Raw genomic sequence first — 27,874 nt, forward strand, 5'->3', positions numbered from 1 at the left:
GTCCGGCTCTAGAAGGTTCTTGGGAGGCCTAGCCCCGTGCCTAGAACATAGTAAGTGCTGGATCAAGTGTTACTATTCTGTTAATGATCATATCCAAAATACACAGCTCAAAAGGCTTCTTCTGTGGGTGTGGCTGGCTGTCACTTTAGGGAAGTGGTTGGATTTCCAAAATAACCAGATGGGGAAGTTACAGAGCTTGAGAAATCCCCCCAATTCCTGACACCCTTGCCCCCCTTCCTACTTACACTTGATGACCCCACTGCCCAGTGGTCCCAGGCCAGTAGTGAGACATGTCCTGTTTTGTGCCCATCTGAGTTTGGAGTCTCTGCACGTAGGGCCGGGAGACCCCACCAGAGGAGCCTGACCACCGCAGGTATGGGGGCAGGGGAAACCTGGCGGCCACGCTGCTGCAAAGGGCTCCACACGACACAAGGTGTGGGAGACCTGCGCTTACACAGGGAATAACGGTGGGCACTTGGGAAGCCAGGCAGATTACCAAGAACCGAACAGGGCACTCTCCCGGCTTCCTCTACGGGGACCCCTTATTCACAGACGAGTCCCAGGAGCCTGGCACACTGTTGGGACACTTGACTTCTGGGTGCCCTGGGGGAGGCCTGCAGCTCCACCAGAAGCTACCAAGTGGGTAACTAGGTCCCCTTCCTCTCTCCTCTCTGGGTCCTCCGGTGGTGATGGTGAGAGGGGTGGGGGACGACGGTGCTAGCAGGTCACCCTGGAGGGGCCCCCTTTGACATCCCGGGCCTACAGCCCCTGTAGTCCAGGTGGTGTGCAGGGCCCCGCCAGGGGGCTTGGGGTGGGAGAGGCCCTTGGTGGCCCCGCCCCGGCCGCCCCCTCCCTCTGTACCAGCAGGGAGGGGTCCGGCTGTCGCAGCTGCTCGCAACCAGTTTTGGTTCCCCAAACATGTGCCTTCTAAGTAGATTCACACCCCGTCAGTTATGGAATCCTAAGCGGGTGCTGTCACCACTCGCAGGGGTCCGCAGCCAGCCCACCCGGCCCGCGGTGGAGGGGAGCGGGAGCGACAAGGGGGCAGGGGCAAGGGGCGCGAGCGGACGTGCTTGCAACGCGGCGGGGTAAGTGGGGACCAAGGTTCTTCTTCAAGGCGGCCGCCGTCGGAGTCGGGGCAGCCGATGGCCCACCGCGAGCCTCCCGCCCCAGCCCCACCGACCCCTGGGTCGCAGCCCCCAGCCGGGACCCCAGGTCCTTGCTGGACGACCCACGTGCGCGGGGCGCGCGGGCGGGGCGCATGCGTGGGGCGGGGCGCATGCGCGGGGCGGGGCGCGCGTGCGCACTGGCTGCATTGCTGCTCGGCGGGCCGGCGCCGTGGTCCTGGCGGCCGTGGGGCGGGGGGCGGCCATGGGGCGGGGGGCGGCCGCGGCGCCGGGGGCCGGCTAGCGACGGCGAGCGGCAGCGGGGTGGCGTGGCCCGCGGGCTCGGCCCGGAGAGGGGACGGCCCCGCAGGCGCCCGGGGCAGCGAACGGTGAGTGCGCGCGGCCGGTCGGCCCAGCCCTCCGCCCGCGGTAGCCGCCGCCCGGGGTCAAGGGGCGGCCTGGGGGTCTGGGGGTGCGGGGTCGTGGGCCGGGGCGGCCCTGTCCGCCGCCCGGGTGTGGGCCTGGGGGCGCGACCGCCGACCTCGCCCGCGACGGCCGCCTCCCGAGTCCGCGGGTTGGCGGGCAGTCTGGAGGGTCGGGCCCTCGGGGGCAGGTCGGGGTCGCCTTGTCGCGCCCTGTGTCGTCGGAGGGCGCGCCGCTCTGGGCGCCAGACACCCGCCCGGCGACCCGCAGCCGGGGCCCGCGGGGGTCTCGGGCCGGGGCCGCTCCGAGCAAACGGATGCCCTGGGCTTTGATTTTGAGTAACAGGTTACTTTTCCTTTCCCGTCTTGGGGCGCAACTCTGCCTCACATGGAAGACTTAGGCATTCGTTTTGGGAGTATGCCCTGCCTTTTAGAAGGGAGTTATTTTCCATCTTTCGGGATGACGCCCTTCAAGGACTCGTTCCCCGGAATCCCGGGGCCCTGTTGTCATTGGGCGCACCGAGTCCTTCCCTCACTGTGACCTTTGCCCTCGCCACCGGGCGACTTGAGGACAGGGGCAGGTGCCAGTGCAGTAGGCACACAGTGGCTGCAGCTGGAGGGGAGCCCTCGTGATGGTTCCGGGTTTTTTGTGTTTAACTTGTGGGTAGGTCTGCGCTGCTAGCACAGAGCCCCGCGGGGTTCTGACATGCTGGTGGAGGGTCTCCCAGACGCTGGCCCGGCAACTGGCACCCCGCTACACGGGGAAACAACAGTCGGTGCTGTTGTTTACCGCTTGAGAAAAGGTATGATGAATGAAGAGGCAGGTGTTTTTTTAATAGGAGTTGATGGCCCCACATCTTTATTCCTTCAAATCACAGGGCTTTTCTGTAAGCATGGATATTACAACAGCCAAGGGAGCTTCAGGAAGCAGGAGAGGCAGTGTGCAAAGGGAGGGTGCACCTGAGGGCGGCCTCCTCCAGCAGCCTCACTGCGGCCGTTTACACCGAGTGACAGGCACTCCGCTGCTTTCGCCCCTCCTGGGTTAGTACGGGTCAGCTGGTAACTCCACGACTTCATTTCTGTTTGTGCTGGTGGCTGGCCATTTGCAGTACCTCCAGACCCATGATTGCCAGGCTCCTGAGTCTAATGCACAGCCACTCAGATTGTGGTCTGAGAACTTTATTTCAGTGCACGATGACAGTGCCTGGCTTTATTCAGAGCTGCACAGACCCTGGTCTTCCTTGTCTGCCCAAGGAAGGGTGCCACCGCCTCTCTAGAACAGCCCCCTTCAGGTCTCAGATCCTATTCAGTTTATGGGGTTACAGGTCAGGCTCCTGGCTCATGTTACCAGAGAACTTTCCAAAAGGTCTTCCTTGGTTCACACACTGCCAGTGTGGATGCCCAGTTTTATCACAACCTTGCCAGCATTGGGTACTATCGATGGAGAAGGGAAGGGCGATTTTAGAGGGACTTGTTTTCCACCTCAGTGTCAACTAGTGAGGTTCGGCATTTCCTATTTCTGTCACCAAATAAGCTGTCCTTTTTCATTCAGTATTTTCTTTCTTTTCTTTTTTTTTTTTAAGATTTTATTTATTTATTTGACAAAGATACCGGGAGACAGGGAACACAAGCAGGGGGAGTGGGAGAGGGAGAAGCAGGCTTCCCGCGGAGCAGGGAGCCCATCATTCAGTATTTTCCACAAATACAGTTGAGAGCTCTCACTGGATGTCATGGGTGTCACATCTGTCTGTGGGCGTGTGTCTGACTTCTTTGCTGGATGCCATCTCAGCGTGTCCCCTCCCCACCATGTGTGAGTTCTAGGAAACATTGCTGCCCAGCACTATTTTCCTAATAAAATTTCCCAATGCCAAAGTTGTTTTTTAAAATTAGGGTGCCTGGGTGGCTCAGTCGTTAAGCGTCTGCCTTTGGCTCAGGTCATGATCCCAGGGTCCTGGGATTGAGCCCCGCATCGGGCTCTCTGCTCCGCGGGAAGCCTGCTTCTCCCTGTCTCTCTCCCCCTGCTTGTGTTCCCTCTCTCGCTGTGTCTCTCTCTGTCAAATAAAAAAAATCTTTAAAAAAATAAAAATAAAAATAAATAAAATTAGGGCGTCAGGGTGGCTCATTTGGTTGGGCGACTGCCTTCTGCTCAGGTCATGACCCTGGAGTCACAGGATGGAGTCCCGAGTTGGTCTCCCTGCTCAGCAGGGAGTCTGCTTCTCCCTCTGACCCTCCCCCCCTCTCATGTTCTCTCTCTAATAAATAAATAAAATCTTAAAAACTTAAAAAAATAAAATTAGATTTGTGCTGTGGCGCTTGCCTGGCTCCTTCGGTGGAGCGTGCCACTCTTGATCTCAGGATTATGAGTTCGAGCCCCATGTTGGGCGCAGAGATGACTTAAAAATTAAACTTTTTTTGTTTTAAGGTTTTGTTTATTTATTAGAGAAAGAGAGGGAGAGAGAATCTGAGGCAGACTCTGCACGGAGTGCAGAGCCTGACGCAGGGCTCGATCCGCAACCACGAGATCATGACCTGAGCCGAAACCCAGGGTCAGATGCCCAACTGACTGAGCCACCCAGGCACCCCTAAAAATGAAACTTAAAAAAAATAATAAAAAATAAATCAGATTCGTGCTGTCAGGAATGTGCATGAATTTGGATGGAATTCGAATTTCATCCTTCTCAAACAGTTAACATACCGGAACAAGCTTGTCATCACATTAGTCTTTGCAAGTAAATATTAACAGCTTCTAGATAATGAGTAATAGAAAATTTTTATTATTTTTTTTAAAGATTTTATTTATTTACCTGACAGAGACACAGCGAGAGAGGGAACACGAGAGGGGAGCGGGAGAGGGAGAAGCAGGCCCCTCGCTGAGCAGGGAGCCTGCTGCGGGGCTCGATCCCAGGACCCCGGGATCATGACCTGAGAGGAAGGTAGACGCTTAACGACTGAGACACCCAGGTGCCCCATGAGTAATAGAAGATTTTTAAATACATTTGCCTTTTGTGATTTTGATAGGTTTATTCCTTTTTTTATTGTTTTGAAATAATTAGAGATTCACAGGAAGTGAAATAGTCCAGAGAGAGGGCACCTGGGTGGCTCAGTTGGTTAAGCGACTGCCTTCGGCTCAGGTCATGATCCTGGAGTCCCGGGATCGAGTCCCACATTGGGCTCCCTGCTCGGCAGGGAGTCTGCTTCTCCCTGTGACTCTCTTCCCTCTCGTGCTATCTCTCATTCTCTCTCTCTCAAATAAATAAATAAATAAAATCTTAAAAAAAAAAAAAGAAATAGTCCAGAGAGACCCTTGTAACCCCCCCCTTTATTTTACACACCCATAGTGCAGTAGTTTTTATAACCAGGAAATTAGCATTGGAAAACTGTCGTTAAAAAAAAAGAAAACTGTCGTTAACTACCCTACACTCCTTATTTAGATTTCACCAGTATTTATGTGTATCTGATTCTCTGCAGTTTTATCCATTTATACACTGATGTACCCACAACCACAGTCGGGACTCAGAACCACTCCGTCATGCCAAGGATGCCCCACTCATGCCCGACCTGTATGATTTTACCATCTTGAGAATGTATATGGGATCATTCAGTTTGTGACCGTTTGACATTGGCTTTTTTCACCCCGTATAACGCCCCTGACATCTATCCGAACTGCTGCAGGCATCAACAGCCCGCTCCCGTGTGTTGCCCAGTTGTATTTTACTGTGTGGACAGACCAGGGTCGGTTTAAGCGGCAGGGAGGCATTGGGGCGGCGGCCAGCTGCAGTCTTCGGCTATTGCACATAAAGCTGTCGTGAACACTCATGTGCAGCTTTTATGTGGACATATATTTTTATTACTCTGAGATAGATGCCACCTTGCAGTTGCTGGGTTCTGTACTTCTCTTTTTTAAGATTTTATAAGAAACTGCCCAACTTCCAGGCTGTACCGTTCATGTTGCAGCAGCGTGTGAGTGATGGTTTCTCTGCTGTCTGGCTTTCGGTTGTCTTAGCCATCCTGAAAGGTGTAGTGATACTGTTGTTTGAATTTGTATTTCCTGTGGCCGATGGCGTGGAGCTTCCCATGGTTTTTTACCATGTGTGCATCCTCTGGTTTGTTCATCGTTTTTGCCCATTTTCTAATTGGATTATTTGTTTTTTTACTTTTGTTTTTGAGATTTCTTTGCATATTCTAGATAGAAAACCTTTGTTGGATATCTCGTTTGCAAATATTTTCTCCCACTCTGCAGCTTGTTTTTATTCTCTTCACAGAGTCTTCCACAGAGCAAGCTTCTTTTAATGAAGTCCAGTGTATTGATTTTTTTTTTTTTTTTTACCTTTTATGGACTGTATGCATCATGTATAAAAAATTCTCTCTAGTCCTGGGTTCTAAAAACTTTCTCCTTTTTCTTTCTTTCTTTCTTTTTTTTTTTTTTTAAGATTTTATTTTTAAGTAACCTCTCCACCCATCGTGGGGCTTAAACTTACAGCCCCAAGACCAAGAGTCATATGCTCCACCGACCGAGCCAGCCGGGCACCCTGCTCCTACTTTTTTTTTTTTTAACTTTTTATTTATTTATTCATGAGAGAGAGAGAGAGGCAGAGGGAGAAGCAGGCTCCCAAGGAGCAGGGAGCCCGATGCGGGACTCGATCCCAGGACCCCGGGATCATGACCTGAGCCGAAGGCAGACGCTTAACCATCTGAGCCACCCAGGCGCCAGCTCCTACGTTTTCTAATAAAAGTTTTATAGATTGTGTTTTACACTTGACATAATCCATTTTGATTTGTTTTTAGTTAATTTTTGTTTAAGGTGTGAAGTTCGGGTTGAAGTTCACTTTTCTTGCCCCAGTTTTATTGACAAATAATTGACATACATCCCTGTATAAGTTTAAGTGGACAGCATTTGTTGGGTACAAAATATTGTCCCAAGACTCAGTGTAGTAGAATTCTTAAGCAGTGAGTGGAAGCTGAGACAGCATCACCTATATATTTTACTATAGAGTAGTTTGTCTTCACTTTTCCCAGGGACAGGTGAGGAGCTGGCTGAAGGTGATCTGGGCCTGGTTGAAGTGCGGCTTAGCCGACCATGCCCTGCATGTTGGGTGGCCTCCCTGCTTGGTTGGGTCCTCTTGTCTGTGTACTGTGGCCTTGCGCAGGGGCTTAGGAGCATTGGCCCAGATGCCAGCCCTGCCCTGTCCTAGCTGTGTGACCCTGGGCTTCTGTGTCCTAGACACCCCATGTGTCTCATTGTGAGCACGAGGCAGGTGATACGAGGTGAGCGCTTGGACAGCGCCTGGCAAGGTGGGCGCTGGACCTTGCCATGGGCCCTGGCTCTGCAGGATGTATTTCTGCTTCTAGCCAGTCATCCTGGTTTTGGGTAAGTGTCCATATTCCCGCAGGCAGTCCTGCTTCGGCTTCTCCGTTCTTGGACAGAGAGAGGGCAGTGCGTGTGCAGAAGGGGCCGTATATCCTGGACGCACTTCCCTTGTTGAGCCGTGGCCGTTACACATCTGTCCACGTTCACCCGTGTTTGGGTCATGGCTTATACATCATTGGTCACCCTGCCTTTTTTCTCAGACATCATTGGCTCCAACATTGGTGATTATTTCCTTTTAATGATTGCATTGTTGGGGCGCCTGGGTGGCTCAGTCGTTAAGCATCTGCCTGCAGCTCAGGTCATGATCCCGGGGTCCTGGGATCGAGCCCCACATCGGGCTCCCTCCTCCACAGGAAGCCTGCTTCTCCCTCTCCCACTCCCCTGCTGGTGTTCCTGCTTTTACTGTCTCTCTGTCAAATAAATAAATAAAATCTTAAAAAAAAAAAAGATTGCATTGTTACAACTTGCCTAATTGACTCCTTTAATTTAAGTGCCTCTTTTGTCCTTTCTTGGCAGTAAGTTGCTCTAAGTCCCATGCAGAGTGGGGCATTTCAGGTAGCCTTGCCCTGATTCTACATATTAGAGGAGAGGAGTTGGTTGGTTTTACTTCTCAGAATGGCAGGGTGAGGCTGCTGCAAGACCTCTTGGTCACAGCTCAGAACTGAAGTTTTTACCCTTCTTTGCTGAGGTTCTGTTAGTAAAGAATGTTAGGTATGTGTGTTTGCTTGTTTTAATTGACGTATAGCTGTCAACACAAAGTGAACAAACTTTTTAGAGTCTTTAAAAGTAGGAGCGCCTGGATGGCTCAGTCGGTTAAATAAGTTTGACTCTTGATTTCGGCTAAGGTTATGAACTCAGGGTTGTGAGATCAAGTCCCACGTCAGGCTCTGCCCTCACCGGGGAGTCTGTTTGAGATTTTCTCTTTCCCTCTGCCCCTCCCCCCATGTTTGCGCACGTGCACACTCTCTTTCTCAGATAAAACGAATCTTTAAAAAAAAAATTCTCTAGGGTGCCTGGGTGGCTCAGTTGGTTAAGCGACTGCCTTCGGCTCAGGTCATGATCCTGGAGTCTCGGGATCGAGTCCCCGCATCGGGCTCCCTGCTCGGCAGGGAGTCTGCTTCTCCCTCTGACCCTCTTCCCTCTCGGGCTCTCTCTCTCTCATTCTCTCTCTCTCAAATAAATAAATAAAATCTTAAAAAAAAAGTCTCTAAAAGTAAAAAAGAGAGTTTTATTCGAGCTCAAGTTAGGACAGTTGCCCTGGAAACACGTTTTCACACTCCAGGAAATGAATGGTTTTTACAGTGTAATATACTTTTTACATCTTGTAAAAGCTCAAAAGATTATAGATTAGCATATAGGCAGGAATTAGGAGTTTTGTCATAAAGGAATGCAGGGAGTAGGGGTGTTGACTGATACCTCAAAGACAAGATGATTTTCCTTTAGGCTACTCATTCACAAAGCAGATGTACAGTGCTTGCGTGGGGGGCCATAAATCAGGCTTTGGGTTTGAACGAAGTTTATGTACAGTCATGTTGACTTAGAAAGAAATCTAAAATAGTTTCTCTTGTATGTCAGACCTTTAGAGAGTTTTTCTCTCATAGTTGGCATACAGTGTTATATCAATTTCAGGTGTACAACATTGATTGCACAGTTTCTGTAGATTACTCGGTGTTCACCAAGGTAACTGTAGTCACCGTCTGTAACCATACAACATTATTACACTATTACTTTTTTATATAGATATATTTATTTTTTAAAAGATATTTATGTATTTACTTGTCAGAGAGAGAGGGAGAGCACACACACACACAAGCAGGGGGAGCAGCAGGGAGAGGGAGGAGCATGCTCCCCGCTGAGCAGGGAGCCCGATGTGGGGCTCAACCCCAGGACCCTGGGATCATGGCCCGAGCCCAAGGCAGACACGTAACCAGCTGGGACACCCAGGCGACCCTATTACAGTATTATTAATTTTATTTCCTATGCTATACTTTTTCATCCCTGACTTATTTATAACTGGAAGTTTGTACCTCTTAATCCACTTTACCTATTTTGCCCATCCCCCATCCCCCTCCCCTCCAGCAACCCCAATTTGTCCTCTGTATTTGGTTTTTTGGGGCATCTGGGTGGTTCAGTCAGTTAAGAGTCTGCCTTCGGCTCAGGTCATGATCTCAGGGTCCTGGGATCGAGCCCCAGATTGGGCTCCCTGCTCAGCGGGGAGTCTGCTTCTCTCTCTCTCTCTCAAATAAATATTTATTTGAGACAGACAGAGAGAAGGAGCAGGGGGGAAGGGACAGAGGGTGCCCCAATAAATCTTTTTTAAAATAAATAAATAAACGTTTGGTGGTTTTTTTTTTTTAGATTCCACATAGAAGTGAAATCATATGGTATTTGTCTTTCTGACTTATTCCACTTAGCATAATACCTTCTAGCTCCATCCATGTTGTCACAGATGGCAAAATCTCATTCTTTGTGTTTTTTTAAAACATTTTATTTTTTTACGTAAGTTCTACGCCTAGTGTGAAGCTTGAACTCATGATCCCGAGATCAAAAAATTGCATGCTTTGGGAGCACCTGGGTGGCTCAGTCAGTTAAGCGTCTGCCTGCAACTCAGGTTATGGTCCCAGGGCCCTGGGATGGAGACAGCGTCAGGCTCCCTGCTCAGCGGGGAGCCTGCTTCTCCCTCTGCCTCTGCTCCCCCTGCTTGTGCTCTTTCTCCCTCTCTGTCAAATAAATAAATCTGTTTTTAAAAACTTATTTATTAGAAAGAGTGCACGTGAGAGAAAGCAGAGGGAGAGGGAGAAGCAGACTCCCCGCTGAGCTGAGAGCCCAATGTAGCGCTCGATCCTAGGACCCCAGGATCATGACCCGAGCTGACGGCAGATGCTTAACCAGCTGAGCCACCCAGGCGCCCTAAAGATTATTTATTTTAGAGCACAGGGGTGGGGGGCAGAGAAAATCTTAGGCAGACATCCTGCTGAGCATAGAACTCGACACAGGGCTCAATCTCACAACCCTGAGTTGACCTGAGCCAAAACCAAGAGTTGGATGTTTAACCAGCTGAGCCACCCAGGCGCACCCAAGTGTCTTGACTCTTGATCTCAGCTCAGGTCTTGATCTCACGGTAGTGAGCCCAGCGTGGAGAGAGAGGAGAGAGAGAGAGAGAGATGCTTACTTTATTGCTAAAAAATGCTAACTATCATGTGAGCAGCAGGGATGGCTCCCAACTTACCAGGGTAGTGGTTGCTGGAGGCTAGGGTGGCCATGGTGATTTCCTAAAATAAGACACTAATGAAATTTGCCTCATTAACTCTTTCACAAACGATTTCTCTGTAGCAGGCGATGCTGTTTGATCACATTTTACCCACAGGACAAGTTCTTTCAAAACTGGAGTCAGTCCTCTCACACCCGGCCGCTGCTTTATCAACGCAGTTTATGTGGTGATCTAAATCTGTTGTCGTTTCAACAGTCTTCACAGCATCTGCACCGGAAGTAGGTTCCACCTCAAGAAGCCCCGTTCTCTGCTCCTCCGTAAGGAGCAACTCCTTAAAGTTTTATCCTGAGATTGAAGCGATCCAGTCCCATCTTCAGGGGCTACTTCTGATTCTAGCGCTCTCGCTGTTTCCACATCTGCAGTGACTTCCTCCCCTGAAGTCCTGACCCCCTCAGAGGTGTCCGTGAGGGTGGGAGTCTACTTCTTCCAACCTCCTGTTCATGTTGATGTTTTGACCTCTTCCTATGAGTCATGAATGTTCTTAATGGCGTCTAGATGGTGAATCCTTTCCAGAGGTTTGCAGTTTACTTTGCTCAGATCCATCAGAGGAAGAAGCACTATCTGTGGCAGCCATAACCTTACAAAATGTATTTCTTAATAGTAAGACTTGAAAGTTGAAATTAATCCTTGACCTGTGGGCTGCAGAGTGGATGTTGTGTTAGCACACATAACAACATTAATCTTGTACATCTCCATCAGGGCTCTTGGATGAGTAGGTGCACTGTCAGTGAGTAGTAATGTTTTGAAAGGAATTTTTTTTTCTTTTTCTGAGCAGTAAGTCCCAGCAGTGGGCTTAAAACATTCAGTCAGCTGGGGCACCTGGGTGGCTCAGTCGGTTAAGCGTCCAACTCTTGGTTTCAGCTCAGGTCATGATCTCAGGGTCGTGGGATTGAGCCCCACATTGGGCTCTGTGCTCAGTGTGGAGTCGGCTTGAGATTCTCTATTCTCTCTCCTTCTGCCCCCACCACACACACTAGCATGCATGCTTGCTCCCTCTCTCTCTCAAATAAATAATCGTTTTTTAAAAATTCAGTCCGCCACATTGTAAGCAGATGACTGTCATCCTGGCTTTGTTGTTCCATTTCTGGAGTGCAGGCAGAGTACTTTTAGCATAATTCTTAAGGGTACTTGGATTTTCTCAATAGTCAGTGAGCATTGGCTTCAACCTCAAGTCACCAGCTGCGTTAGCCCTTGACAAGAGAGTCAGCCTATCCTTGGAAGCTTTGAAGCCAGGCATTGACTTCTCTCTAGCTATGACAGTCCTAGATGGCATCTTCTCCCAAAGTAAGGCTGCTTTGTCTACATCGAAAATCTGTTAAGCACAGCCACCTTCATTAATGATCTCAGCTAGATCTTCTGGAGAACTTGACACCGCTTCTACATCAGCACTCGCTTCTCCACCTTGTACTTTTTTTTTTTTAAGATTTTATTTATTTGAGAGAGAGAGAATGAGAGATAGCACGAGAGGGAAGAGGGTCAGAGGGAGAGGCAGACTCCCTGCTGAGCAGGGAGCCCGATGTGGGACTCGATCCCGGGACTCCAGGATCATGACCTGAGCCAAAGGCAGTCACTTAACCAACTGAGCCACCCAGGCGCCCTCTAGCTTTGATTTAAAGTGAGAAGTGTGTGGAGTGCCTGGCTGGCTGGCTCAGTCAATAGACTGCGTGACTCTTGAGTTTAGGCCTCACATTGGGCATGGAGCCTACTTTACAAGAAAGAAAGAAAGAGAGAGAGAAAGAGGAGAGAGAGAGAGAAAAAGAAAAAGAAAAAGAAAAAAGAAAGAAAGAAAAAGGAAGGAAGAAGAAAGAAAAAGAAAGAATAAATAGAGAGAGAGATGGGTGACTCTTCCTTTCACTTGAACACTTAGAGGCCGTTGTAAGGGTATTGATTGGCCCAATTTCAGTACTGTTGTGTCTCGGGGAATAGGGAGGCCTGAGGAAGGGGAGAGACGGGCCCTGCTGGTCAGTGGAACAGAGCACACACAGCACTTCCCTGTTAAGTTTGCTATCCTAAATGGGCACAGGGTACTGGTGCCCCAAAACAATTATAATTGTGATCTCAAAGATCACTGATCACAGGTCACCATAACAAATATAATAGTGAAAAACTTTGAAGTATTGCAACAATTACCACAATGTGACACAGAGATACAAAGTCAGCAAATGCTGGTGGAAAAATGTAGATGTGCTTGGTGCAGGGTGGCCACAGACTTTCAATTTGTAAAAAATGTAATGTGTGTAAAGCACAATAAAGCCACGTGCTATAAACTGAGATACGCCTATATTTGGTGTGAAGAAAGAGTTTAACTTTATTCTTTTAGACATGGCTGTCAAGTTTTTGTAGAATTACTTGAAGAGGGCGCCTGGGTGGCTCAGTCATTGGGCGTCTGCCTTTGGCTCAGGTCATGATCCCGGGATCCTGGGATCGAGCCCCGCATCGGGCTCCCTGCTCGGTGGGAAGCCTGCTTCTCCCTCTGCCGCTCCCCCTGCTTGTGTTCCTGCTCTCGCTGTGTCTCTCTCTCTCTCTGTCAAATAAATAAATAAATAATCTTTAAAAAAAGAAAAAGAATGACTTGAAGAAAAGATGATCCTCTCTCTGTTGAATCACCTTGGCTTCTCTGTTGAAGATCCATTGATTGAGGGGCGCCTGGCTGGCTCCATTGGAAAAGCCTGTGACTCTTGAACTCAGGGTTGTGAATTTGAGCGCCACGTTGGGTGTATAGTTCACTTAATTACAAATAAATTTTTTAAAAAATCCGTTGATTGTACCTGTGTGAGGGCATCATTTTGGAATCTGTTCTGTTTCCTTCATCTGTGTGTCAGTGTCAGTGTCATGCTGTCTGGTTCCTGTAGCTTAACTATAGATCATGAAGTCAGGAAGTGTGAGTCTTACTTCGTTCTTTTTCAGTTTTTTTTAACTATCCTCGGCCTAGGTTGTCCACATTTCCATGAGTTCTAGAATCAGTTTGTCCTTTTTTTTTTTCTTGGAGAGAGAGCATGGGGTGGGGGGAGGTACAGAGGCAGAGAGATTCTCAAGCAGACTCCACACTGAGCGTGGAGCCCGATGCAGGGCTCTCTCCCAACCTCGAGACACGACCTGAGCTGAAGTCGAGAGTTGGACACTTGAGGCTATGCAGTGTCCATACTTCACAGCATGGAGTCTGCTTGGGATTCTCTCTCCCTCTCCCTCTGCCCCTCTCGCTGTGCTCCCCCCCCAAATAAATTTTAAAAATTAAAAAAAGAAAAGAGTTGGATGCTTAACCTACTGAGCCGCCCAGGTGCCCCAGTTCATCATTTTCTGGAGAAGAGTCTTCTGGGGTTTTGTAGGTAGGAATTGTGGAGAGTCTAAATCAGTTTGGGAGCTGAGATCTAACAATATCAGCTTCTCTGATCTGGGAATGTGCCTTTGTCTCCATTTCTTTGCTTCCTCATTTCTGTCAGCAGCGTTTCTAGTTGTCAGCGTACAGGTTTTGTGCTATTTCCTATTAGTGAGATGTCATTGATATATGCCCTTCTAGTTTCAGGTGTACAGTGTAATGATTTGATGGGTATGTATTGGGAAATGACCAGTAAAATGGATCTGGTTAACATCCATCACCACATGGAGTGACAAATTGTTTTCTTTTCTTTCTTTAAGATTTTATTTATTTATTTATTTATTTATGTATTTATTTATAACGATTTTATTTATTTATTTGACAGACACAGTGAGAGAGGGAACACAAGCAGGGGGAGTGGGAGAGGGAGAAGCAGGCTTCCCGCGGAGCAGGGAGCCCGATGCGGGGCTCGACCCCAGGACCCTGGGACCATGACCTGAGCTGAAGGCAGACCCTTAACTGACTGAGCCACCCAGGCGCCCCTACAAATTGTTTTCTTATGATGATAACTTTTAAACTCTTCTCTTAGGAATGTTCAAATATATGCTCCATTATTATTACCTAGAGTCACATTGCTGTACGCTACTTATTTTATAACTTGAATTAGGTTCTCTACTTTTGTCAACTATATCCCTATGTAGCTTTTATTTCAGTGTTATTGTAAATGGCATTTTTATTTTTTTTAGTACTCATCTATTTATTTTAGAGTGTGCACGAATGGGGGGGAGGGGCAGAGGTAGAGGGAGAGCATCCACAAGCAGACTCCCTGCTGAGCATGGAGCCCAACGAGGGCTCAACCCCAGGAACCCAAGATGATGACCTGAGCTGAAACCAAGAGTCGGCCGCTTAACCAACTGTCTCCTGTAACCTTGGTAATAAACTCACTTAATTGGACAGAGTCACTTTTTTGTAGATTCCTTAAGATTTTCCATATAGAAGACCATGTCATCTGACAGTACAATTTTTTTAAGTAATCTCTACACCCAATGTGGGGCTTGAACTCACAACCCCAAGATTAAAAGTCACACACTCCACCAGCTGAGCCAGCCAGGAGCCCATGACAGTACAATTTTACCAGTTCTTTTTCCATCCTTATGCCTTTTACTTCATTTTCCTGCCTGTTAACACTGGCTATGGCCTCCAGTACAGGATTGAATAGGAGTGGTTATATCAGTATGTTCTTGTAGGTTTGGGGTTTTATTAAAGATTTTTTCATGTTTGGGTATTGATCCACTAGGGTGGTGGTGTCAACTCTAGCTAAAATTTAGAATCACCTGGGGAGTTTTTGTGTTTTTTTTTTTTTTTAAAGATCTTATTTGAGAGCGAGTGAGAGAGCACAAGCAGGGGGAGCAGCAGAGGGAGAGGGAGAAGCAGGCCTCCCGCTGAGCAGGGAGCCCGATGTGGGGCTCAATCCCAGGACCCTGGGATCATGACCTGAGCCGAAGGCAGATGCTTAACCCACTGAGCTGCCTGGGCGCCCCCACCTGGGAGCTCATAAAACTACTGATGCCTTCAGTCTGGGTGTGGGCATTACTCTCTGAAGCTCCTCTGGTACTTGTCAGGTGCGGCCAGGGTAGGGGTGCAGGGGCGCCATCACCTTTCACCTTAACACCGAGGCCCAGGCTTGTCTGATCTCTGAGCTTCCCTTCCGTTCACCTCCTGCAGTGCCATCCTCTGACACGCGCTCACCCCTCTGGGAGAACTTTTGGCCTTACCATGTGTGTTACGGTCTCTTTTGGGGTGACCTTGTTTGCTTGGCTTGTCCCTGCAGCGTGGGTTGTGCGGCAGGTTACCCTGCTGGTTCCACCTGGGGTGCCGCCTTCTCACCCCTGCCCTGGGTGGGGGTCTTCCTCTGCGAGAAGCCTGCCCTGCCTGCTCTCCCCCTTGGGCAGGTCCGGGTGGGCTCCAAAGCTGCAGGCACCCTCGCCGTGACCCTGTGGTAGCCCACCCTTCCTGTCCTTGGAGGATTCCCTGTTTTGATCTACACTGGCTTTTGTCAAACTCTGCCCTTCTTTTTCCATTGTTCAGTGTACTGATTTCTGCCTCTGTCACCGCTTCTGCCTTTCTTAGACTTATTTTATTCCTTTTCTAGCTTTATAGGAATCTCGGCTCGTTTCTCTTCATGCTCAAAAACTTCAGCGCACCTTAATGGGGCCGCATAGACTTTGCTTTGTGTTTACTTTATCCTGGTCGTTTCGATGTGTTATATGTTGGTTTGATATCCATTTTGAGCCATAAGTTGCTTAGGAGGAAGTTCAGACGTTCCCAGGTGGTTGCAGGATTGTCTTCTTTGTTCCTACTTTTTTGTCTTTTCCTGGTTTTATTGTACTGCGGTCGGAAGGTAAGGTTCTCTACCTTCACTAGTGTTTGGAAATTGAAGTTTTCTTTGAGGCTAAAATAGGTCAGTTTTGGGAAATGTTTTATTGGCTCGTTCGCAGGGCTGGAGTCCAGTGTGTGTCTCCGAGGGGCGTTTAACACTGCACAGCCCCATGTGATTCCTTCCACAGTAATGTGCTGTATCCCCACTTGTGACTTCTTCTCTAGCTGGCCCCTGGCCTTATCTGTGGGAGAAACGCCATAGCTCCAGCCTGCTAGTTCTTTCTTACTCTTTGACTGTTAGCTCTTCTAGATTCACTAGAAACCACAGGTAGGTTCCTGAGTTCTTAAATATCTTTGGGATAGAAAGAGACTGTTCTCAAGTCCTTTGGCAAATGGGACTTAAGCCATTTTTGTCCCCTGATGGAATGGTGCGTGTATGTGTATATATGTTATTTTCTGCATGCATATTCATTTACTTTATTTATTTTATTAAATTAAGGCGTCAGTGTTTTTCTGATCGAAGTCCTCGTTTAACAACTATGGAAACGGAACAAGAGAAGGCCAACATGAGTAAGGCAGTGAGTGCAGATTCGGCCTCGTACCGCTGCTCCGCGTGCCACGGGGACGAGGACTGGGCGCCCAACCACCCCATCCGGGGGCGGGCCAAGTCCCGCAGCCTGTCTGCCTCGCCCGCCCTGGCGAGCACCAAAGAGTTCAGGTACGAAAGCCCTCCTCCGAGCACCACCCTCACCTGCACGCTCCGACTGCTCCAAACTGCGACCAAGGGTTCTTTTAAGGCCTTGGTACTGGTGTGTGTAAATACTGACTCATACCGTGTGTGTCCAGACGGTGGGGTGGGGCCGAGTCCCGGGAGCACAGGACAGACCCCGCCTGGCACGTCTCCCCAGATGGTACCAGCGCAGGGTGATTTTCCTTTTCTCTCCTCAGCCAGTGCCCACTCTAACTTTTGGTGTTTGAGGTGTGTGGGTGGTGCCTGAAGGCACGTCAGCGGGGCCCACGCGGTGACGGGGCTGGCGGAGGGCTGAGTGTGGCCGCAGGGGTGTTGGGCAAGCACCCTCCCCCGACCCGGCCTGCCCTCTGCCGCGACCCGCAGTGCGTGTGCTTGCACAATGCGCTTGAGTAACAGCGCTTAGAGCTGCCCACGCAGCGGCCTGCCGGGCAGCGTTGTGATGGCACCTGTCGACGCTGCCCTGGCTTCTGGAACAGTAACTGCAGTGAGTTTTGGGTAGAAGCTGCCAGAGCCGGCCCCGCTTCTCAAGCAGGGCTCACGTCTCTCAAACGCAAGGGGAAGTTTTCAGTAAAAAGCGTGTACCTCTCTCAGTGGTGGAGGGCGGAGCGGGGACGGGGTGGGGGCAGTTTTCTGTGTGGAAAGCTCTAAGGCGCACGGCGGGGAACAGTGGCCACGGCCGGGGGCTGGGGGCCGGAGTTTCCGGGGTCTGCCTCTGGCCGCCGCCGAGCAGGGGCTCCGTGCTCCCGGCAGCACCGCTTCTGCTTGCGGGTTCTGGGGGTTCGGCACAGGCCCTTTCTGGTTCCGAGGCTGTGGAACGTGGTGTGGTGACAGCAGGCCGGAGGGAGCCTCCGCGGGGGGCGCTGGCGGAGGAAGAAGACAGGCGTGTGCCCGGTCACAGCGGTCCTTGAGCGCCGAGCGCTAACCGTGCGTGCCTGCTGCTGAGGCCCGCTGGGAGCCGCCCCTCCTCTGGGCACTCGCGGGGCCGTGAGGTGCGGTCTTTAACCCGACCCCGGGCTCTCTCTCGGTCTGTTGCCCTCTGTAAGACAGCTAGAAAGTCTCTTTGGTCTGCGTTGAATTTGAAGATTTTCTTGACACCACGAGACAGTTGAAGATGAAGTCAGCTCCATTTGGCCATCTTTGGGTGCAGAAAGGGACGGTGAGGCTGTTGGGGTTGGACACATCCCATAACCCTGTCACTGTGGGGGTGTCCTCGGCGCTCCCGCGAGCATGGGCCAGAGCGGGCGTTGGGCCCTCACGGACAGGGAGGGGGACAGGGCAGCCAGGTGGTGGTGGCCCCGCAGCATGCGCTGGCCACAGCCCCTTCATTTGGTGATTCAGTTATGGCTGAGTCACTTTTCAGTTATTGGAGAAGTTGGGTCATTGAAGTACTATCTTTTTTAGTGACTCTGCAACTCAGCATGAGCAGTTTTGTTAGAATTTTCATCTAGGTAATTTAGGGTTGGTCTCTAAGGTCTTAATTCCCAAGTATAAGCCAGGGGACTGATCCCCAGACAGACTTGATCAGAGAGACTGCTCAGATTCAGATTTCCAGGCCTGTCCCCAGAGGTGGTCTTCGCTTTTTTTGGGGTGGGGCCTGGGCACCTGCCCGGTTTGGGGTCCTTTCTCTAAGGAACTCTCTCTAATTGCTGATGCTGCACAGTGGGTGGTGTAGCTCTGTGGGCCAGGGCGGGGTCTCCTGGGGCCGTCACGTGGGTCCTGGGCCGATGATGGACGGAAGGTTATTACGATTAAAAGCCTTTCTGAGGGTCTAACAGTCTGTACCTAGGTCTGCTCACCCGCTGTGTCCCCTCTCCCCACAGGAGGACTCGCTCTCTGCATGGGCCATGCCCGGTGACCACGTTTGGACCAAAGGCCTGTGTGCTGCAGAACCCCCAGACCATCATGTGAGTGCTGGGGGTGGTGGGGGGGGCGCTCCTTGGGCATGTGTGCTGTTGTGGGATCGCGGTGCTGTGGAATGTTCCGACTCGGGGTGAGAAGTTCACTTTTCAAGTCAGCAGAAGCCACAGGGCATCTCCACCGGCTCCAGCGAGCACGGGGCTCACTGCTCTCCAGAAAGCAGATGGGGGTTGGGCCAGGCACCATCTTTAGAGTTAGTTTTGTTTTTACAGTAAAAAGTCTAGGAGGAAACCAGTGTATTTCACACAATACGCTGGGTGGTTCAGACTTGCTTCTCCTTTAATTATTATTTTCATTTATTTATTTATTTATTTATTGAGAAAGGGAGAGAGCACAAGCAGGGGGAGCACCAGAGGGAGAGGGAAAAGCAGGCTCCCCACTGAGCAGGGAGCCCGACGCAGGACTTGATCCCAGGACCTGAGCCAAAGGCAGACAGACGCTTAACTGACTGAGCCACCCATGCGTCCTCCTTTAATTATTCTTAAAATACAGAGACATCATTTGGCTATTTTGAAAGCCTGCTTTTACTTTTGAGAGACACCCCTCCTTGCAGGTGCGGCTGTTACAAGTGCTACCAGACCCCCAGTGCATCTTTGGGGGCCATGCAGTGCCTGGATGAGAAACTGTAAAAACTAAATGATCAGGGTTATTTCTCTGGACTCTCAGTGACTCTCCGCTTCTCCCGTCCGAAGAGTCACTAGGTGGTTCCAGAGAGGTGGGAGCTCTGTAAAGGGCTCCGTGCGGTGCTCTGGGTGTGCTTTATGTCTTAGGAAAACACACTGACATCACTTACTTGATGTTGGCGCTTTCTGTTAAACAGTCCAGAATTCCATCCCACCCTGAGCCTTGTGCCTGGCATCTCGTGCCGAGCTCCCCACCCTCCCTGCAGTCTAGGCCTTTCGAGGAGCCCCCACAGGGTCCTCTCCTTCAGGGCACGCTGTGGGGGTCCCACATTTTGCACAGCAGTGAGGGCCGCGGGCTCCGGTGTGCTTCCTCAACTGACTGCCTGGGGGTCCTTGCTCTCTCTGAGGCGGCCCCAGCAGTGGGGACCCCAGGCCGCAGGTCACGGCCTGTCTGAACAGGTTCCAGGCCGTCAGCACAGTGCTGCCACCTCCAGGCGGCCCAGGCAATTGCTGTACAAACTGGGACGTCTGTGACTATGAAACCCAGTGACATGGCTGCCCTGCTTCTTAGGGGCGCAGGGGGCTGGGCCTGGCGCAGGAATGAAGTCCTAGTGTCTCTGCTGGTTCCACGTGCTGTCTGCGCTGCTGGTTACTGCACCAGGGGCAGGCCCTGTCCAGACGCAGCCCCTCTAGTACCCCACAGCCTGCCCTGCTCAGCAGCCACATTGGTAACCTGGCCCACCCAGGCGCCCCCATACCCGAGCCCTGCCCTCTCCCGTGCCCCATGCCTTCCTGTTTGCTCTGGCCCAGCCTGGCCCTGCCTAAGGGCCCCTCCCTGGGCTTCCTGGTCTTGGCAGAGCTATTCTCTCCTTGTCATTCTACTTGGCCTAAGTGCCACCACAAATGGCCTCTCGCTGTCTAGCCTTGATTAGCCATCATGTCCTCGCAGCTGAGCCACAGTCGCTGTATGAGGGAGGGGGGTGTGGGTTCACTAGGGCTGGGGTGCTTCAGGTGGGGTGCTCCAAGCAGAGGGGCCAATGCCCCTGAAGTGTCCCTGGGGCTGCAGGTTGGAGCTGAGGAATGAGCAGCTTTGTCTGCCCTTTCTAGCTCATGTGCCCAGCACTGTCTGGTGGGGCTGCCGTCTCTGGGGGACAGGGCTCTTTTTCTCCACCTTGTACCTGCCCCCCATCCAGCGCTGCACCTGGCCGGGGCGGGGCTCTGTATGTCTAACCTAACGTCTTTTCTAATGTTCAAAAGTAAGATATGATAGAGATCACAAAGAACTTTAACTTCCTAATTTATTGTCTGAAATTTCACCATGAACGCGTGTGTGTTTTATGTCTAAATGTGTGGAATTGCCAGCGTGTGATTGCCTTTGGCTTACTAGGCAGTGGCTCAGATTGGTCACCTGCTAGCTCTCAGGCGTCCTCGCTCTCCCGTCCGGCACCCACAACCTGTGTGCTAGGGAAAGTCGGCATCCCCACCTTGTAGGTGACCCAGCAGGAGGCTGATCACAATTGGCACCCAGGCCTGTGCAGGACACATTGTGGTGGCTTTGGCTGGGCACAGCTGAGTCTGCTGAGTCTGACGGCCAGAAGGGCCACAGGCCATGCCCTCCTGGGTCAGCGCAAAGGGGCTTCGACCCGGGCAAAGGTCCATGAGCCATCCATGCTGCTTCTGAGGCCCACGGCCAAGCAGAGTGACGAAGTTTGGAGAGTGCACACCCCTTCACCTGACCAAGACCTGATAGCTCTGCCCATGGGGCCAAGCCGGTTCCACGGCCCAGCTCGGATTCCTTTGTGGCTGGGATGTGTCACCGCCCCTGGGGCCCTGAACAGCCGAACTCAGCCAGCCAGTTTAGTGAGGAGCCAGGCTCCTCACGTCCGGCCTCCTTGCTGCTAAAGGTGATCCTCAGGACTTTTTGTTTTAAATAGGTGATTGGCCAAGAGGATCTTGTAAACGGTGAAAAGATTCAGTAAGATTTGCTTGATTTTTAATTTTAGGGACCTTTGTTGCCATAGTTGTTTTATATAGCCTTTCAGAAGTCACTTTAGGATAGTTTTGCTTTCAGTTTTGAGGTTGCAGAAATTAAGTTTATAGTGCAAATGAGCACAGTTGGGAGAGTTCGGGGGCTGGTGTGCCCTACACTCCCGTTGTTAGCAAGGTGTGACTGAAACACTGTGACCAAAGCAGCCGTACCTACTCATGAGCCACGCATGTGACCTGGGCAGATGATGAAGCTCACAGAGGGTGTTGTGAGTGACCCCTCCCCTTGTAGAAACACCTGGAAAGGGTGAGTGATGCTCAGTAACTAGATGACGTCAGACACCACGCCTCTTATATTGGTGGTTTGTGTCATGGTTTTGGATGTTTTTATTGGGGCTAGCACACGGTCCAGGGCCTGAGAGACATGCCTCCGAGGTTGTGGTGTGCCTGTCCTCTCAAGGGAAAGCGTGCTCCTGGTGTGAATGCTCCTTTGCCCTCACAGGCATATCCAGGACCCTGCCAGCCAGCGGTTGACGTGGAACAAGTCCCCAAAAAGTGTTCTTGTCATCAAGAAGATCCGGGATGCCAGCTTGCTGCAGCCCTTCAAGGAGCTCTGTGTGTACCTGATGGAGGCGAGTGAACCAGGTTGGGGGGTGGCAACCCAGAACTCCCCTCTGCACCCCCACCGTGTCTTTGTCAGCCGGATTCCACCCTGGAGCTCGGGGGGTTCCATGTGCTCCTGGGCCATGTGGCAGGGGCAGGCGCGGAGCTGGCCTCCTAGCCAGGTTCTGGGTTTGTGATCTCAGAGCTGACCAAGTCAAGAAGCCAATTTCAGGCAAGTGACTTCCATAACTGAGGGTCACACAGCCTCCAGAAGGATAGAAATCTGTGCATGAGCAGGTCAAAAGCAGTCTGACAGCCAGGACTAAGGAATCCCTTTTCCCCTCATCATAAAGTGCTACGGCTTAAAAGGAGGCTTCATGGAAGACCAGCAGGATCTGAACTGGGTCTTGCGGAGCTGACATGCTTGTCTCCCTTCCAGGAGAATAACATGATTGTGTATGTGGAGAAGAAAGTTCTAGAAGACCCTGCCATAGTGAGCGATGACAACTTTGGACCAGTGAAGAAGAAGTTCTGCACTTTCAGAGAAGGTGAGTTTGTCATCGGCTCTGTCATGCGGCGGGTTGGCATCACTGCCCTGGACCTGGCAGAAGCTTCTAGCGTTCCTGCCCCATCGTGGGCAGGGTGCCCTATGGCGTCAAGGGCTGCCGAGACACCTTTTCTTATGTTTGTTCTGTTTTCTAGATTATGATGACATTTCCAATCAGATCGATTTCATCATATGCCTGGGGGGGGATGGGACCCTGCTGTACGCATCCTCACTGTTCCAGGTGAGGTCTTCAGGGGGTTCTGGCCTCGGCACTGTGTGAGGAGGTGCTTTCCCAGTGAGGTTTTCCATCCCTTCTTGTACCTCATGCCTTTATGCCATGGGGATGCCGAGTTCTATGGTCTTCTTACTCTGATATTGGCCATAGAGCAGGTTTGTAAATAATGCCAAATGGTGCATCTGCTTTGTTAGGGTCTCCGTCCTCACGGGGAGTGCTACTGACGTGGAGCCTGGGCTGGGCAGCAGAGTGACTGGGAAAAAGGGGGGCAGTGGTGGAGAAACTGTCCTGGGGGGCTGCTGCAGATCCACAGACGCATGGCACCCATGAGGAGAAGCGGGCACCTCGTGGCTGAGGGGACGGGGCCCACAGCAGGATGAAGGCGGCGGCTCCAGGCTGACCCTCCAGGGCACCCAGGAGGCCTGTGGAGGCACCAGAGTGCAGGAGTTTGCCTGGGAGCCCGCTGGGACCCCCCGAAGCCCGCCTTCACGCTGCACAAAGCGGGAGGCTCTGGCGTGAAGGCTTGCGTCCTTCCCTGACCAGCTCTCTCCTGTCCTGCGTGGTCAGCAGGCTGGCTGGTCCTGTTCCACTGGTTTTTCATCAGCTCCTCCCGGCCTCCCTGACTGCTCGCTGGCCTCCCGTGTGATCACTTGGAATCAGCCTGCCGGCCCACCCCTCAACCCCCAGCACTGACCGAGCACTCATGTGCCTGTCCCTTCCCAAGGACAGTCGGGGGGTGGGTCTGTCGGTGCTGGGGACAACTGGGGTGGCTTTTGAGTGGATTGGCTAGCTGACTGACCTGCCTCATTGGCTCATAGGGCAGCGTGCCTCCGGTCATGGCATTCCATCTGGGTTCTCTGGGCTTCCTGACCCCCTTCAACTTTGAGAACTTTCAGTCCCAAGTTACTCAGGTGATACAGGGTAAGTCGGAATGTTCTGGAACTCACAAGGAGTTCTGAACATGGGATTGTCTTCTCACTTGGTTTTGGGGTTTTTAATGATGTGTAGAGCAATATTTAAGTGTTTCAAGATTCAGAGATGCAAGATTTTGAACACTTTTTCTTCACGTTGAGAAGTTTGAGGAGGTCACATGTTGAAACTGCTGTGTGTGCTGGTTGGTAGTGGTGAATTGGCTTTCACAGAAGGCCGAGAGGTGCTGTCCTTAATTTGGGAGAGGAAGGGTGCTCCCTGGTGGAGCAGGGGTGTCTGCTTCCTGCAGGGTGCTGCCACCCCTTCCCTGCTAACCTCCCTGGGTACGACCCCTGCTGGCTCCCAGGGAACGCAGCTGTTGTTCTTCGGAGCCGGCTCAAGGTCAGGGTCGTGAAGGAACTCAGAGGGAAGAAGATGGTGGTGCCCAACGGGATCAGCGAGAACGGCATGCTGGCTGCGGACCTGGATGCAGAGGTTGGGAAGCAGGTCATGCAGTACCAGGTCTGTGGATGTGTGCCCTGCCTGTCATATGGCCTCAGGAAGAGGCACAGGGTGGAGGGACTCTGGGCTGGACCCAGTGGGGGCCCCCTGACCTCAGGACCTTCCCGAGAGCCCAGGAACAGTGTAGGTGCCTATGGGGCAAACCCCTCCCGCAGGGCACCCTGCGTGGCCCCTCCCAGGGTGCAGTGACCTTGTCCTCCCAGGTCCTGAACGAGGTGGTGATCGACAGAGGCCCCTCCTCATATCTGTCCAATGTGGATGTCTACCTGGACGGGCACCTCATCACCACGGTGCAGGGTGACGGTAGGTGGGCGCCTGGGGTCTGCAGGGTGGGGGTGGGGCAGAGCCCACAGAGAGTGACACTGCGGCCTGTCCATCAGGGGTGATCGTCTCTACCCCGACGGGCAGCACAGCGTATGCGGCCGCCGCCGGGGCCTCCATGATCCACCCCAACGTGCCAGCCATCATGATCACGCCCATCTGCCCGCACTCGCTGTCATTCCGGCCTATCGTGGTCCCCGCGGGGGTGGAGCTGAAGGTCAGAGTCCGCCCTGTACCCTTTCTGCTTTAAGCTGTTGCCTGGGGCCTGCCATGCTAACCACCCCCTTTGCCCCCAGCTGTGACCCCAGCACCCGCTGGGTTGTGGGCCCCACCGGGCTGGGTGCTGGAAGGGGCTTCACGCTCGTCCTTGTCTGTCTGCTCGGCAGGGGCAGCGCTGAGAGCCGGGCCAGCCCCTCCAGCTGGGCTGTGGGCCCTTGGGGGGTGGGGGTAGTCCCCACTGGATGGGGGCAGGGTGAAGCGGCACCCTGTGAGGAGCAGTGTCCGTCCTGGCGTGTGGCCTGTGCCCTGCTCCTCCATCTCTGTCCTTTGCCTGCCTCGCACTCCCTGCTTTGGTCCACCCTAGGCCAGTAGGCAGGGTGTGGCTGTGAGCCCTGGTAGGCAGGGCCACATCTGCAGGTCACAGGGAGAGAGGGCTGGAGCCAGACCCCTGGCTGGTGTCCCTGGCCCTGGGTGGATGGTCAGCAACTTGGCCTGATGGCCTGCCTATCTTATTTCTAGGGTTGGTTTTGGCGAGACATAAGTTAAGGCCTTCATGTCCTGGAACTGGCCTTGGCATAGAGTGGGTGGTAGGGATACCCTCAAGGGTCCTCCTGGCCAGTGCTGCCCTCCCAGGGCGGGGGTCCAAGGTGCTCAGCTGCACTCACGAACCTGCATCTGTCCTGCTTGACCCCCTCCAGATCATGCTGTCACCGGAAGCAAGGAACACTGTATGGGTGTCCTTTGATGGACGAAGGAGACAGGAGATCTGCCATGGAGACAGGTGTGTGAGCCTCGGGGCCGGAGCGAGGAGTAGGTGTGAGGGGTATGCTTGCCTTCATACCCCTGTTGAGGTTGGCTTGTGCAGGCCCCACAGGCAGAGCTCTGTGACTGAGAGCTGCTGGGGGGGCGGGGGGAGACGCGAGCCTGTCGGGCAGCTGGTCACCCATGCAGGTGGCAGCCCGTTGCCCCATGTTCTGCTGTACGTGGGGGGCGGCGGTGACAGATCCACAGCCCCTCACCTTGGCCTGCCCTGGTGTCCCTGCCGGCTACACCTGTCCTTAGGGTGAGATGGGCCCCGGGCTGTGCAGCAAGTGGCACCAGCAGAACTGAGATGATCCCCAGCTGGGCTGGGGTGGGCATGGCCCCTGGGAACGGGTCTTGGCCTGATGCTGTGGGCTCACCTGTGCTGTGCTTGTCTCCCCCCGCCTCAGCATCAGCATCACTACCTCTTGCTACCCGCTCCCCTCCATCTGCGTCCGAGACCCCGTGAGCGACTGGTTTGAGAGCCTGGCGCAGTGTCTGCACTGGAACGTGCGGAAGAAGCAGGCGCACTTCATGGAGGAGGAGGAGGAAGAGCTCCTGCCATCCACACTCGGGACCCCAGAGCCCCAAAGCTGCTCCGCTGCCTCGTTCCCACTTGGCCTCCGGGAGCCGGCTGACCTGAGCACGTGTGCTGTGAGCCCCGAGTCAGGCGTCAGAAGTCACAGCACTTTTGTCTGTAACCAGGGGAAGAGCCGGGAATCTGCCTTTTGTCGACCAGATCAGCCATTTTTAACATTTTAAATCTGACTTCTTTTTTGCATTTCTAAATAAGAAAAGTGAGTGCTGGTGGGGCCTCCTAAGTCCACACTGTGTGCCTGTGCTGTCGCTCAGAGCCTGGTCCCAGGGCAAGGACGCCAGAGCTGGATGTGTGCTTTGTGATTCCTTGTCAGGCAACCTGTGCTTCAATCAGTCTGTTGAAATTCAGAGGGGATCAGAATGGATTGATTTGTCTTTCCGTGTTGAAAATAAATGTCTTGTAGTCAAAACTCTTCCTTTAGCTACCACGATTTTCCCCTTAAATCCTGCACCTTTTCCCCTAAAAGGACTCGGAGGGGACGCTTCAGCAGAGAGCAGTCTGCTATTTGATTGGCTGATGGGTCCCCTCTCCCTCCTGCTCGGCACCTGCACCTCCTCCGGGCACACCTTCCTGCCTTGGTCCCAAGGTCCCCCTCCCCCCCGCCCTGCTGTGGTGTGACAGGTGCTGGCAGGGCTCCACGCTATGGCCCCTGCAAGCCCAGCGGTGGCCTGGTAGGAGGTCAGACCCACGCACATTCCTCATGAAGCAGGGACGGCCTCCTCTGCACCCTGGAAGGTATTTTAAATCCCGTGTATACCTTGTAGAGATTATTTTAAGCTTTCTGAACTGCTTATATACAGATTTTATTGTACACACTTTGAAGATTTCAGAGCGAACGGGATTTGTACTGTTGTGAAATGGAGCCTTGCTCCAATGTTTACACGTGTTCTGTGTGGCACTGTTGCTGGGACCACTGTTCAGCATGCTCACCGTGGGGGTGACGGTCCACGGAGAGAGAGGGTGCTTCTCGGTTAATAAGCTGTGGTACTTTGTGACTGCAACTAGAAGACGGGGACACATTGGTCAGTGAGGAAAGAGGTGGTTGGGGACGTTTTTTGTCGGTTCTGCTCTTCTCCCTGTGGGTCTTGGGCTTGCAAGGAAACTCCCATCATTCCAGTGGTCGTTCCTCGGCCAGCTGGCCGCGTGGGGCGTGGGCACATGTGCTTGCCACGTACGACCCAGAGCCCATGTGGTCTGGTGGGAGTCGTGGCTCAGTGCACGTGGCTTCGGCCCCTGGTTATTGTTCCCTGACAGATGTCCTACACTCGGGCATCTGTTTCTGAGTAACTGATTTCTCTGAGCTGCATTTTTAATCTGTTGAATTGGCAAGAACAGAAGGGACAGAAGCTGCCCTTTCTTGGACCCACTTCTGGAGTGACAGGGACGGGCCTGTGCTTTGACTCGTGGAGGGTCACGTGCCTCATTCTTGGGCTGATGGAAAGGCTCTGGGGCCACGCGTGCAGCCGCCCTCAGCCAGGGGCCTCCATAGAGCAGGCTCTGCAGCCTGAGCGTGGTCTCCCATGTCCGTGTTTCAGCGCCTCTGGCCCTCGGTGTGGTGCTTGGCCGATGGCCTGGGGTTGGAAAGGGAGGTGGGCCCTTGTTGCCATCGGCCAGGGGCGGGGCACGGTTCAAGGCTCACTGCCCCGCATCCCTTGGGCTGAGAGGGGGTCGAACCAAAACTCCCAGCTTTAGGTCCAAAAGACAGTGGCGTTTGGGATTTGGGTCACTGGTTTAGACAAAAAAGCAAGTATTAACCAAGTCCAAAAGCAGCATGATTTGGAATGATCTAGAAAACCTTGGATTTTTTGAAGTAAATTCTTAATGTTTCATACTGTTGATATCTTGAAAATTTGTTAGATGTTGTTGAAAGCCTTATTACAATATTTTCAGATCCTTTCAATAAACAGACTTGTTTAAAAAGTTGGATTGGTTGACAACTTTATTTGGTTCTTTGTAACCAACACAAATGCTCAGAGAGGT

The 27,874-nt window shown here is 52.3% G+C and overlaps 1 protein-coding gene across 4 annotated transcripts; it reads left to right on the forward strand.

Moving 5' to 3' along the window:
- The first annotated feature begins 252 nt into the window (after positions 1–252).
- NADK (NAD kinase) lies at positions 253–27,818 on the forward strand. Of its 4 annotated transcripts, XM_028108252.2 has the most exons (13): positions 253–373; positions 989–1,088; positions 16,362–16,580; positions 18,434–18,517; positions 21,642–21,771; positions 22,182–22,290; positions 22,445–22,530; positions 23,343–23,445; positions 23,801–23,955; positions 24,159–24,258; positions 24,336–24,493; positions 25,194–25,276; positions 25,707–27,818. In XM_028108252.2, exons 3-13 carry the CDS (start codon positions 16,402–16,404, stop codon positions 26,056–26,058), a joined length of 1,539 nt encoding a protein of 512 aa, XP_027964053.2. In that variant the 5' UTR covers positions 253–373; positions 989–1,088; positions 16,362–16,401; the 3' UTR covers positions 26,059–27,818. The 4 variants fall into 4 exon arrangements, with proteins under 4 accessions (XP_027964053.2, XP_027964051.2, XP_027964052.2 ...); XM_028108250.2 differs by lacking the exon at positions 989–1,088 and having other exon boundaries at positions 276–373; XM_028108251.2 differs by lacking the exons at positions 253–373; positions 989–1,088 and adding an exon at positions 1,390–1,495.
- Positions 27,819–27,874: the final 56 nt, after the last annotated feature.

Source organism: Eumetopias jubatus, unplaced genomic scaffold (assembly GCF_037043125.1).
Source record: "Eumetopias jubatus isolate StellerSeaLion01/CBP00866 unplaced genomic scaffold, mEumJub1_p1.0 scaffold_4, whole genome shotgun sequence".
NCBI classification, from domain to species: domain Eukaryota; kingdom Metazoa; phylum Chordata; class Mammalia; order Carnivora; family Otariidae; genus Eumetopias; species Eumetopias jubatus.

Excerpts from the sequence above, each read along its gene's own strand:
- NADK (XM_028108252.2), top strand. The coding sequence starts at position 16,402 with ATGGAAACGGAACAAGAGAAGGCCAACATGAGTAAGGCAGTGAGTGCA. Across the intron at positions 21,772-22,181 it reads TCTGTGTGTACCTGATGGAG|GAGAATAACATGATTGTGTA; the intron begins GCGAGTGAACCA and ends TCTCCCTTCCAG. Across the intron at positions 23,956-24,158 it reads AGCAGGTCATGCAGTACCAG|GTCCTGAACGAGGTGGTGAT; the intron begins GTCTGTGGATGT and ends TTGTCCTCCCAG.